This window comes from Adiantum capillus-veneris, chromosome 16, assembly GCF_014529385.1.
Source record: "Adiantum capillus-veneris isolate H3 chromosome 16, ASM1452938v2, whole genome shotgun sequence".
Lineage (NCBI taxonomy): Eukaryota > Viridiplantae > Streptophyta > Polypodiopsida > Polypodiales > Pteridaceae > Adiantum > Adiantum capillus-veneris.
The window spans coordinates 14,979,522-14,991,931 of NC_140946.1; the positions used below are offsets into that span (position 1 = coordinate 14,979,522).

The window sequence follows — 12,410 nt, forward strand, 5'->3', positions numbered from 1 at the left end:
AAAATCTACAAGATTTTTGAACTATTTTCTCACATATTTCACCAGTTTTTCTTCCCTTTAACATGGTTTGCAACCAGGTAGTCTGCATTTTCAACCAACTCAAGGCTAAGCTGAGGCAATCCTTTTTTGAACACGGATTCTACTCAAACTCAACCTAATGATTTTATCACGTTCTAATCATTTTAGAAGGCCACCGTGATTCTTTCAGTTGTTTGGGTAAAAAATCGTCGACAGTGCAATGTTTCACCTTTAGATGCTGCAGGCTAAATGAAATTTCCACCTGGTTAAATCATTAGCAAAGTTGGCCATGGCAGAAGATCTGCAGTCCAAGACGAAGCGCGTAAGAGATCTGCTTAGCAGCTTCTATGGCGAGGACGAGGAGCACGCACAGTCCTCTCCTACCCTTGCTCGACGCGACACTCTGCAAGCCATTAACACCAAAGCTTTTGATGCCGATCGCTACATGTCTTCTTTGGTCTGTTCTCATTTCCACAGCTCTCGAAATTAAAGTCTGCATTTGCATTCGCGTTCCTCCACCTGTGGGGGGACGCATTTGATCGTGAGATTCCTGAGATAGAGATCCTTATATTTGCATCTTCTGATTGCACATACTTCGCACGCTTCATAGAGGTCCTCAGAACATTGGGCACTGTTGTTTGATTGGTCATTCAATCATGTTTTTCAGGAGAGAGAGAGAGAGAGAGAGAGAGAGAGAGAGAGAGAGAGCTTTATTACCATCTTGTATAGGCCAGCGTCGGCCTATGAGACAGAATGATGTACATGTGTGTGTCCTATGGGTGTCCAGGTTACGCAAGGGACACACAAATGCTGAACATAAGTTTGCTATGAAGTGGAGCGTGAGGAGTAGTGTGTACAAATGTAAAAAGGGGATGGAGCTCTAACTTCTAATGGGTGTCAAACTGTATGTTTGGGAGATACTATCATGATATGCAAAAGGCTAGCTAGTTCCATTTGGTACCAAACCGGGGGTGTAGGATGTCATGCTGTCTGCTGCTTAGCAGCAAGGTATGAGAAAGCCTGCTCTTATCATCCTCTGTTTGGTAAAGCAATCTCGACATTAGTCGAGCTAGAAAAGTCGATTGACTTTCCATCCTGAAACCTGCATAAAAAATTAGGGTTAGATTCCTTCCATAAGGTCACAACCAACTGCAGCATGGTCCATCATGTCTTGGACAAATAGTCTTCCTCTGGTGGCAATGATAGTCCCAAGACATAGCAATCACATCGGACCTCCAAGGTCATCAGCTCGTGAAGAGACATCTACTGAGAGATGTCGAGAAATTTCAAGTTATAATCTGCTAGGGTTTCCATGGCAAGCATTTCAAGATACCCCACTTTGCCAGAAGTTGCAGTCCGAAGGAAGATGTCAGAAACCATATAACTTAGGGTAAAAATTTTCTTGAAAGCTTGCCAAGTCCTTAGAAGTGTGTGGCTTGGTAGCTATAGACATCAACATCTGCATGGCACTGCTTTTGAGAAAAACAGTGACTCCAAACAAATCTTGGATCCTTCTTTTGCAAGTGATCTTAATGACTTATTTCCTGTAAGACATGAGCGGTGAAGACGGGAGCGTGCCGGATGCGCGATGTAGTAAGGATCGGAGTTTCTGCTAAGTCGGGGGTCGGAGCACGAAGCCAAAATTTCCAAGGAACTTTGGAAGTGCGATCTTTTTCTATTTGCTCTTTGGTAGGACCGGTATGCTTTCAGAAAAGCACACGCCTGATGCTTTGATACCACTGTCACAAGACGGACACCACGTGCCAATAGAAAAGAACAGACTGAATAGACTTTTAGCACTTTAATAACAATTGAACTAAAAGAGAGAGACAATATGTGACACGGAGTGACGGAATTCCACCCCAGAGAGTATTAGCCCCAAACCTTGGCGCCCCTTTCGGTATTTCTTTTTATTGGATCAACACAGTACAATGCCGGTACTCGCGCTCTGCACCTTCTCGTTGAAGCGTGCCAGAGAATGAGCCCTTAGCACATATTTAAAGGCCCTTGGCCTATGAAAAGCAGTTTACATGCAAAGCCTTCAAACTCAAAATCTTCTGGTCCAAAAGCAATGCCCAAAAGTTGTCAGCGTAAATCACAGAAATCCGTATAGCTGCCACGTCAGCAGTCAGTGCAAAACGCGGAAATCCGTACAACTTGCCATGTCATCATGTCAACGCAATTTTTGGAAAGCTGCCACGTCATCAGTTTGCGCAAGTCTTTTGTGTGTGTGTGAGAGTCCAGCTTTATTTGAATCCTTTGTCACTTGGGGCCCCATCGGACAGGGTCCCCATAAGTTGGTAGGACTTCTTCTGTTACTTGTTCTGCTTAGGGTTTAGGCCCCTCGGCCAGCATCTGCAAGTGGGCTTTGACACGTCAGCAGTTTGTGACAGGGGCCCAAGTTTCTAGGGCGTGAAATAATTAAATAAGTCAGCACACCTATACACAAGCTCCCTTGCGTAGCCAGTTGATGACATGGCAAGACTCTACAGATATCTCCGCAAATCGCGCTGACAGGATGGCGTAACAATTGTACGACAGTTTCGCATTTTGCGCTGTAGATTGTTGACGTGGTAGATGTACGGACGACTTGGTTTTACGCTGGCAGCTTTTAGGCCAGATGCTTGTGGATCAGATGCTTTTAGTTGATGCTTTTCAGGTACTGCTTTTGGGCATAGGGCCCTTCCGTTACAACCTCACACCAGCGAACTAACACATCTTTTGACGCTTCTACCTGATGGCCTTATTTCTCGGGACTATCTGATAACCCCAAATAACAAACGACCACTTATATATGAAAACAAAGATAACAATGTCACGTGACACATCTAACCCTATGTGCACGTGGACAAGCTACAGCATGACCAGGGTTCAGTTCAGTCAAGTCAGTCTAGAATAGGAAGTGATCTGGCACTTTTGTGAGTCTGTTCGCAGACAGTGCATGTCCAGACACCATATCCTCTGGTTGCACACAACATGATCATAAGCATCCCATGAGAATCCATCAGAATCCCTCAGGGAAATTTTTCAGTACATTTAACCTATTTTCCCTATTTTTGCCATTTTTAACTTATTAATTTAAGTGATTTTTGTTGGAAAGTAGGTAGGGCAAATTGAGTAAGTTTGTATATAAGCAAACTTAGGCTAGCACTAATTGGCAGAAGAGGCAACACGAGCACCATCGCTCAACAGGCAACTTCTCAGCAAGATCCCCTTGGTGGCGTTTTTCCTCCAAGCAAGACAACCTCAGCCCTAGCGTTTTTCATCCAGACATCATCGTCAGGACAACCTCAGCCCTAGCGTTTTTCATCAAGGCATCATCGCAGACAACCTCAGCCTTAGCGTTTCTAGAACCCCAAATCGCTCCCTTTTTGCATGGCGTTTTCAGTAGATGAAGCACCCACAGTTTTCAGCCTTTGACCACCTAAAGACCAGCAGATTTCAGCCGCAAGGATCAGCCCACAATAGCGTTTTTGGTTCCAGACATTTTCAGCCATCAGCGTTTTTGGGACAGCAGCAATTTTGCATTAGATTTCAGCCAGTAGCGTTTTTGGACAGCAGTACAAAAGCATCAGTTTTTGTTGGGTTAAAGGCCCGTGTGCCCGGCTGCCCATTGTTCAGCCGCCCATGTACAGCCATTCATTTACTCATTCATAATAACTATACTCACATCTACACATTGTAGTGTGAGTACCGCCCCGCCACACACTGTGTCTATCTCCTTCTTCGTGTTGGCTCTCTGTGTGTGTGCTCTCCGATCCCAACAAGTGGTATCAGAGCTTGGTAGTGAGAGCATTGAGAGCTTCATCATCATTGTTGAGTGTGTTGAAACTTGCTGCTGTTTCATTGCCGTTTTTCGGTTTCGCGCACGTGCGCATTTCTAAAGAGCAGAAGGTTTTTCTGAGCTTGGCATTGGAAGGTTCAGCACTCTGCGAGTATTTTCAGCAGGCGTCCTGGGGTTTAACCCCCCTTTCGGAGCCATTCGTGCCATTAGAAATCCCATCCGAGCTACAGACTAGGAGCTACGTTTTTTCAGCTCTCTTTGGTAGTTTTCTGCTGCCAGAGCTTCCATAGCCATTACAGGTGCCATTGTTGTAGTGTCTTCCACTTACGTGAGCCCACAGCTCATTTGAGAGTGTGTAGCCTCTTCTTGGAGTGGCCTCATACACAGATAGAGTGGGAGTTTGGCGACATTGTCTTCTTCGACTACAGGTACAGGTGCAGGTACAGGTACAGGTACGGGTACAGGTTACAGGTTACAGGGAGCTTTGGATACAGGTTTCTTCTGTGGTTACAAAACATGTATTTTGACTGTGGGACAGCCATGTATATGGTTGTGGTTTGAGTGGGAGCTTCTACTCTTCTCGGCAGTCTGTTTATGCATGTTCTTGAGCTACGGGTTTACATCATCTATGTATGTTGATGGATCTGGATATGGTAGTTTGACAGACACTTTTTATGCATGATATTGTGGAGATTTGGTTCACTTATACATAGAGCGGGTTTGCTCTTGCTTGCAGTGTTGCGGTTTGAGTACGGATAGGTACTTGGTTGACAGTAGAGATTGGACTTCGTTGAGCTTGTGCATTGGTTATATGCTCACTTGGATCCATTTATGCTCACGGATTTGTGTAAGCTTGGTCAGCTTATGTCTCTATTGTGGTTATTCAGACATGGAGTATGTTTATGCCTCTATGACAGCTCATTGTTGATGCATTTTGTGGCACAGTTTGCCTAGGCCGGTTGAGCTACAGGTGTCACGGGTTTATGCATTTGTTTGTGGATTTCTACGTACGTTTTTTGACCATATTATGGGCTGATTTATACTCTATGCGTTTGCTCTTTGATTGAGCAGCAGGTGTTGTCAGATTTGCAACACTACTTTGTTGTGGCAGTTTGTTGGTTGGTTACAGGTTTCTCATTGTTGCATTCTTGTTGTAATGGGCACTAAAGAGGACACAGTTTTCAATATTGAGAAGTTGGATGGTGCTAACTTCTCATATTGGAAAGATCATATTTGGGATGTCTTGGTGCAGAAGAAACAGATTCGACCTCTAAAGTTGTTGGGAGTTAAGCCAGAGAACATGGAGAGGGATGATTGGGAGGAGTTGGATGAGATGTGCAGGTCTACCATTAGGCCTTCCCTTTCAAAGTCTGTTTATTACAATGTGAAAGATGCACAGGGTGGAGCTTATGAGCTATGGCAGCGGATTTGCGATATGTATGATAAGCATTCAGCTGCTTCTATGGTGTATTGGATTAAAAAGCTTATTGATTTGCGAATGGAGGAAGGTGCTTCCATGAATGCGCATTTGAATGAGTTCAATACAATTTTCAGCCAACTTGCTACGCAGGAAATTACGTTTGAGGAAAATGTAAAAGCTATGTTTTTACTTGTCACGTTGCCTGAGTCATGGGACACATTTAGGACAGCCATAAGTAACTCGGTTCCTGCGAATGAGTTGACAAGTACTAATGTGGAGTTTAGTCTTCTCACGGAAGAGATTAATCGAAAGAATAATGCAGGTAGTAAGTCTTCTAGTGCAATGGTTGTCAGAGGCAGGACTATGGACAAGTATAAGTCCAACAGGGGTAAATCTAGAAGCAAGTCCCGTGCAGGCACAAGTAAAAAGGATGTGGAATGTTTTCATTGTGGTAGAAAAGGCCATTTCAAAAAGGATTGCTACAAGTGGAAAAGGGAAAATGGAGATGGTAAGAAGAAAGACCATGATGCTAAGGACAAGCCTAAATCCAATGTCAAGATTGAGGAGTTAAATGCAACACAGGGAGAGTGTAGCTCTCAAGATGACCATGTATGTGCTCCGACTAGTGCTACTAGTGAAGAGCTTGGTGATGTGTTGCTTGCATCCTATTTTGATGACGCTTTTCTTCTCACTCATGAGCGTAGTATGCCTATGGATTGGGTCATTGACAATGGTGCTTCTTTTCACGTTACGCCTCATAGGTCGTGGTTTCATGACTATGATGCTTCGAGCACAGGTACTGTCAGGATTGCCGATGGGCGTTCTATGCAGATTCATGGCATTGGGGATATTCATTTGGCTATGCCAAACTCTACTACGTTTGTCTTGCAGCGTGTGCGTCATGTGCCGGCTCTTGCAAAAAGCTTGATTAGTGTGGGTCAGTTGGATTCACTTGGTTTCAATGTATCTTTTGGTGATGGAGGTTGGAAGATCACTAAGGGCAGCCTTGTTTTGGTTAAAGGTGCTAAGAGGAATACGTTGTATTCCCTTTGTGTAGCTAGTGTGGCTGATCACATTGTGGGGATCACTGAGCAACCTCCTGCTTCTTTATGGCATCAGCGTTTGGGGCATATGTCACTAAAAGGTTTGAAGTTGTTGGCACGTGCGGATTACATTCCCGTTTCAGATTTTGGTGGTTTTGAGTTTTGTGAGCATTGCCTTTATGGTCGACATGCTCGGTCTTCTCATAAGAAAAGTGTTCCACACAGATCTTTGGAAAAGCTAGCTTTGGTGCATAGTGATGTATGTGGGCCGATGCCCAATGCTTCTCTTGGAGGTGCTATGTACTTTGTTACGTTCATTGATGATGCTAGTAGGAAGGTATGGGCATACCCCATTCGTAAGAAGGATATGGTGTTTGATATATTTAAGCAATGGTTGGCTCTTGTTGAGAACCAATCAGGTTGTAAGTTGAAGTGCTTACGTACGGACAATGGGGGTGAATTTATGTCTCATGCTTTCACAACATTATGTGTTGAGAAGGGTATACGACGCGAGCTTAGTGCTCCCTATACACCTCCTCAAAATGGTGTGGCAGAGCGCATGAACAGGACTATACAGGAAAAAGTCCGTAGTATGCTTTCTATGGCTGGTTTGTCAAATGGATTTTGGGCTGAAGCTGTTGCCACTTCTGTGCATTTGATAAATCGTTCACCTAGTGTTCCTTTGGGTTTCAAAGTGCCTGAAGAGGTATGGACAGGTTTGCCACCTTCGTATGGTCACCTTCGTGTTTTTGGCTGTGAAGCTTATGTACATGTACCTAAGGCAAAACGCAGCAAATTGGATCCAAAGAGCAAGAGATGTATCTTCTTGGGTTATGGTAGCTCTGGTGAGATGGGTTATCGATTGTGGGATCCTATTGACAGGAAGATTGTGCGCAGCCATGATGTTGTTTTTCATGAGGACTCTATGTATAGAGCATCACCGCGAACGGTTGAGGTTCGGCGTGTGATATTTGAGGAGGATGGTCATCGGTATAATGGTCCCATGGCTACTCGTGGGCAGCCCATTGACCCTCAAGTGGGAGATCAGCCCTTGTTGGGAGATCATGTAGATGTGGGACAGCCAGATGCACCTCCTGCACAGTCTTTGAGGCGTTCAGAGCGGCGTGCAAGACAGCCTCAGCGTTTTGTGCCTTCTATGGGTTATGTATTGTTGACTGATTGCGGGGAGCCATCATGTTATGATGAGGCCATGTCTAGTGTTGACAAGCTCAAGTGGGAGCAGGCTATGCAATCAGAGATGGATTCGTTGATCCAAAATGAAACTTGGGAGCTTACTCCTTTGCCAAAGGGTAAGAAGGCAGTACCATGCAAGTGGGTTTACAAGATAAAATTGTGTTCAATGGATGCAAAGCCTAGGTACAAAGCAAGGCTTGTGGCTAAAGGATTCAAGCAACAGAAGGGCATTGATTTTGACGAGATCTTCTCCCCAGTGGTGAAGATGTCTACTTTGCGTATGTTGTTTGCCTTGGTAGCTACAGAAGACATGGAGTTGAAGCAAATGGATGTAAAGACAGCTTTCTTACATCCGGACTTGCACGAGGATTTGTACATGGAGCAACCAAGTGGGTTTGTTATTCATGGTTCAAAGAAGATGGTATGCCGGCTTCTTAAGACCTTGTATGGGCTGAAGCAATCATCTCGTGAATGGTATCGTAAGTTTGATGCATTCATGAGTTCATTGGGTTATGTACGCAGTTATGAGGACCCATGCCTCTATACTCGCAAGGCTGTAGATGGTAGTCTTATTGTTTTGGTTTTGTATGTGGATGACATGCTGATCGCAGGGAAGTGCATTTCTGATGTGGATGCCTTGAAACATAGGCTACATGAGACCTTTTCCATGAAGGATCTTGGGGATGCCAGTCATATTTTAGGTATGCGGATCACTCGTGATCGTTCTCGCAAGATGCTCTTTCTTAGTCAGAAAGAGTACATTGACAGGGTGCTTGAGCGTTTTCATATGGAAGGGGGGAAGGCCATTAGTACCCTGTTGCCTCCATATGTAAAACTCAGCCATGATGACTGCCCTCAGACAGATTTGGAGACTATAGAGATGTCTCAGATTCCCTATGCGTCAGCTGTTGGTTCCTTGATGTATGCCATGGTGGCTATGCGTCCAGATCTTGCTCATGCAGTTGGTGTGGTTAGCAGGTACATGTCTAACCCGGGCAAGCGTCATTGGGATGCAGTGAGAGGTATTCTCAGATATTTGAGAGGGACTTCAGAGTTGTCCCTATGTTATGGTGAGAAGGATATGTCTGTTTGCGGATATACAGATTCAGACTATGCAGGGTCAGTGGACTCGAGGAAGTCTACTAGCGGCTATGTGTTCACAGTTGCAGGTGGACCGGTTTCGTGGGCATCACGTTTACAGCCATGCGTTGCTTTGAGCACTACAGAGGCTGAATATATGGCTGCCACTGAGGCTGCCAAGGAGGCCGTATGGCTCTCACGACTAGTGGGAGATCTTGGTATGGCTTGTGATGCTCCGATTCTACATTGTGATAGCCAGAGTGCCATAGCGTTGGCACGGAATCCTGTCTTCCATGCGAAGACAAAGCACATTGAGGTGAGGTATCACTTCATACGAGAGGTGAGGTATCACTTCATACGAGAGGTGCTAGAGGACAAGCGCATAGAGCTTGTCAAGGTACACACTGACGATAACCCTGTTGATCTACTCACGAAGTCGTTAGCCTCACAGCGGTTTGCACACTGTAGATCGCTGATGGGTATGGCTTGACTTCTTTTGCTGTACTTTGGCCACTTTAAAGGCACACTGCCTTTAAGTGGGAGATTGTTGGGTTAAAGGCCCGTGTGCCCGGCTGCCCGTTGTTCAGCCGCCCATGTACAGCCATTCATTTACTCATTCATAATAACTATACTCACATCTACACATTGTAGTGTCAGTACCGCCCCGCCACACACTGTGTCTATCTCCTTCTTCGTGTTGGCTCTCTGTGTGTGTGCTCTCCGATCCCAACAGTTTTTAGTCCTTAGATCGGTCTCGCCATCCTCGTCGTCGTCATCGATCTAGCCTAGACTTGCATTAGTCAGATGCACTTTGTACCAGTTTGTGCAATGAATAGTAGACCACTCTCGCCAACAAGAGTGGGGCCTTCGGAGGAGGGTTTTACGTTGTCTCTAGTGTCGTATTCTCTTCTCTCTCTATCTCTCAGTCTCATATAGTTGCACGCACAGTGTCCATTCACTTTGTTTGTGATCATTGCACTCTCTCATTAAGAACGGAAGGCTCTCCCTTCCATAAGAACAAAAGGAACCTTGAGCACAGTTCAGAGCACTCATCTTGAGCAAAGTTCAAACATTCATTACGCTGCACCTAACATTGGTATCAGAGCTTTGGCAGTGTTCTGTATCACTCAAGGAAAGAACCACAAGAACCACATAATTTTTTTTGCTTCTTGAGATCGCACGAACCGAAGTTCGCTTGGGCGTGTCGATTCCTAATCGCGTTTTTGAAGAGTGACAGTAATCCCAGGAAAGAAGGGCTTGTCCAGCCTCCCCTTGTGCCTCTTTTCACTCATTGAGAGCGGACCGTGAACTTAGCGGCCGGCCAATCGACGTGAGGTGGAAAAAAGAAACCTTGGTGTGAGCGCAAGGCCGCTAAGGGGTGCGCCCACGGAAAAGAGCAGAACTCGGGTGAAGAGAAGATCCTTCTCAAACACAGATTGCAAGCGAAAGAAAACCCTCAAGAACCTTAAGACCCTCAAGAACCCAAGAACCCAAGACCCTCAAGAACCAAAGTTCCTCGTGAACTTAACCAAAGATCATAGTGCATGGTCATCACCCGAAGCGGAATGGATACTTCGCATACAGGTGATGAGCATGAGAGAGGCGACGAAGAATTTTTCCCACCAGGAGGTTTTTCCGACCCTCCCCCTTCTCCATCTACGCACGAATTGTACCAAATCCTATGGAGGCGATGGCCAAGTCGATGTTGGACATGATGGCACAACAACAAGAAGCGAATCGAGAAGCGACTCGCGTTGCGTTGGTACAACAAGAAGCGACTCACATTGTCTTGGAACGCGAGCGCGAAGAACGAAACGAAAGAAATGCAATACAATAAGAAGCGACTCGCATTGCCTTGGAACACGACCGCGACGAACGAAAAGAAAGAAAAGCACAAAGAAAGGAGGAAGCCGAAGCAAGACGAGGGGCGTTGGAGGCCGATCGTGAGGTTCAAAGAGACCTCCGCACTCAAGAATTGGTTCGACAATTTCTTGCCTTGAAGTCTGAACCAGCCAAAGATGTTGGTAGTTCCTCAAGTGGCGCAAGCCGGGATGCGTTCTCCAACAACCCAGTCACAGAGAAGTTGACTTTCAGTAAGTATGATGGTAAGATGGATGCTACGGTTATTCATTCTTGGTTGCATCAATTTAATGCTTATTTTGCGACAACTAAGAAGACAGGAAATAGCAAGGTTTTGACGGTAGCTATGTATCTTGCTGGTGATGCCATAAATTGGTACCACGCATGGCAAGAGGCACAGTTAGCCGCGCACCTAGAGGAAGCCGACGAATTCACGCCCCTTACCTTCAATTGGGCTGATTTCAAGACAAGCTCAAGGCGCGGTTTATGCCACCTCAGTACCTTGCACGATTGGCGCGCTCTCAAGCAAAATGGTATGCCGGTTATGTCTTTCTCTAATCGCGTTTTGCAGCTCGGTATCCAATTACGCAAGTCGGATGATGAGCGCAAAGAGGCATTCCTTTACGGATTGGACGAGTATATCAAGTACGATGTCGAGGTGCTCGATCCAATCGATCTCAACAAGGCGGTTGCGATTCCTCTCACACAGAAGATGAAGCACAACAAGGGAAAGCCTAAGGAGAACAAGACTTCCACAAGTACCTCCCAGACTTCTCAGAACCCTCAGAACGGTAAGAACGGTAACTCTTCTAACCAATCTTCCAATAGTCTCTCAGAAAAGAATTCTTCCAATGAACCTAAGGGTAAGGCTAACACAATTGCTAAACCTAAGCTCACTCCATATGAAAAGATAGCACAAGGAATTTTAGGAGGATACATCACGTCGGAAGAGCAAAGCACTTATTCTAAGGAAGGTCGTTTTCATTGTCACATTAAGGGTCACATAAAAAGAACATGTCCTAAGCTTGACTCGAATGAATCTAAAGAATCCACAGAACCCACTTCCTCTGTCAATGCAATCAATGACAACACGAGTATGCCCCAAGTTTCTCCTGACCCTCCCATTGATGAGTCTCTCATTAAATGTTATGGTCATATGACGGGGCAGCATTTTGTCATATTGTTTGACCCAGGTAGTATGCATGATGTGATCAGTCGCTCTCTTGTTGAAAAAGCCCGCCTAGAGGTTAGTCAGAAATCTCCTCTCGAGGTCTCTGGCTTTGCTCCCGGTATGGACTCTCCCATCACGAAAGAGTGCCTTGATGTGTTGTTTACAGTTCAACAAGCTGCTTTCCGTAGAGAATTTTTTGTCTCTCCTCTCTTAGGATGTGATATGATTTTGGGTATTCGATGGTTTCATGAGCATAACCCTCTCATTGATTGGGCGGAAAATACGTTCACTTTCAATGCCAAAAGTGACTCTCCCATTGTCATTCGTAGAGAGGAAGTTGTTCATTCTCCCTCTCTCATTGCTAATGTGCAGGCGAAGATTGAACGGAGTCAAGAGAAGGAGACTCTCTTAGTCTCTTCTTCTCCAAAGCATGACGCACAGGATTTGCATGATGATTTGAATGACAATGATAAGCATGATGATCTGGATTATAATGACAAGCATGATGATTTGCATGATGATCAAGATGTGATTTCTCACAAGCATGATGATTTGCATGAAGATGACGTGATTGTTCACAAGGATGAGGAGTTAGTTGATGCTTTTTCTAGAGAAGCTAACCTCGTTGCAGATTCGATTAATCACGAAGGATCGATCTTGGCTCTTGAGCCTAGGTCTAAAGAACCCTCACAAGAAGTATTATTTGTTCGCATGATTCATACGCACGCATTGTTCGAGTGTTTCATTCGTGATCGGTTCCTGTATTTTCGTTAGCGTCTTTATGTGATCCCTTTTACTAGGCATGACATATTGTACGTTGAGCATGTTTCACTCATAAAT

General features: G+C 45.1%; 1 protein-coding gene across 1 annotated transcript in view; it reads left to right on the forward strand.

Moving 5' to 3' along the window:
- Positions 1–234: 234 nt before the first annotated feature.
- Positions 235–12,410, forward strand: part of LOC147438605 (Vps51/Vps67 family (components of vesicular transport) protein) — a 160,781-nt gene continuing 148,605 nt past the window's right edge. The window contains exon 1 of the mRNA XM_086484658.1: positions 235–475. Coding sequence (XP_086340784.1) covers positions 308–475 — 168 coding nt within the window. The 5' untranslated portion in view covers positions 235–307. The remainder of the gene's footprint in view (positions 476–12,410) is intronic.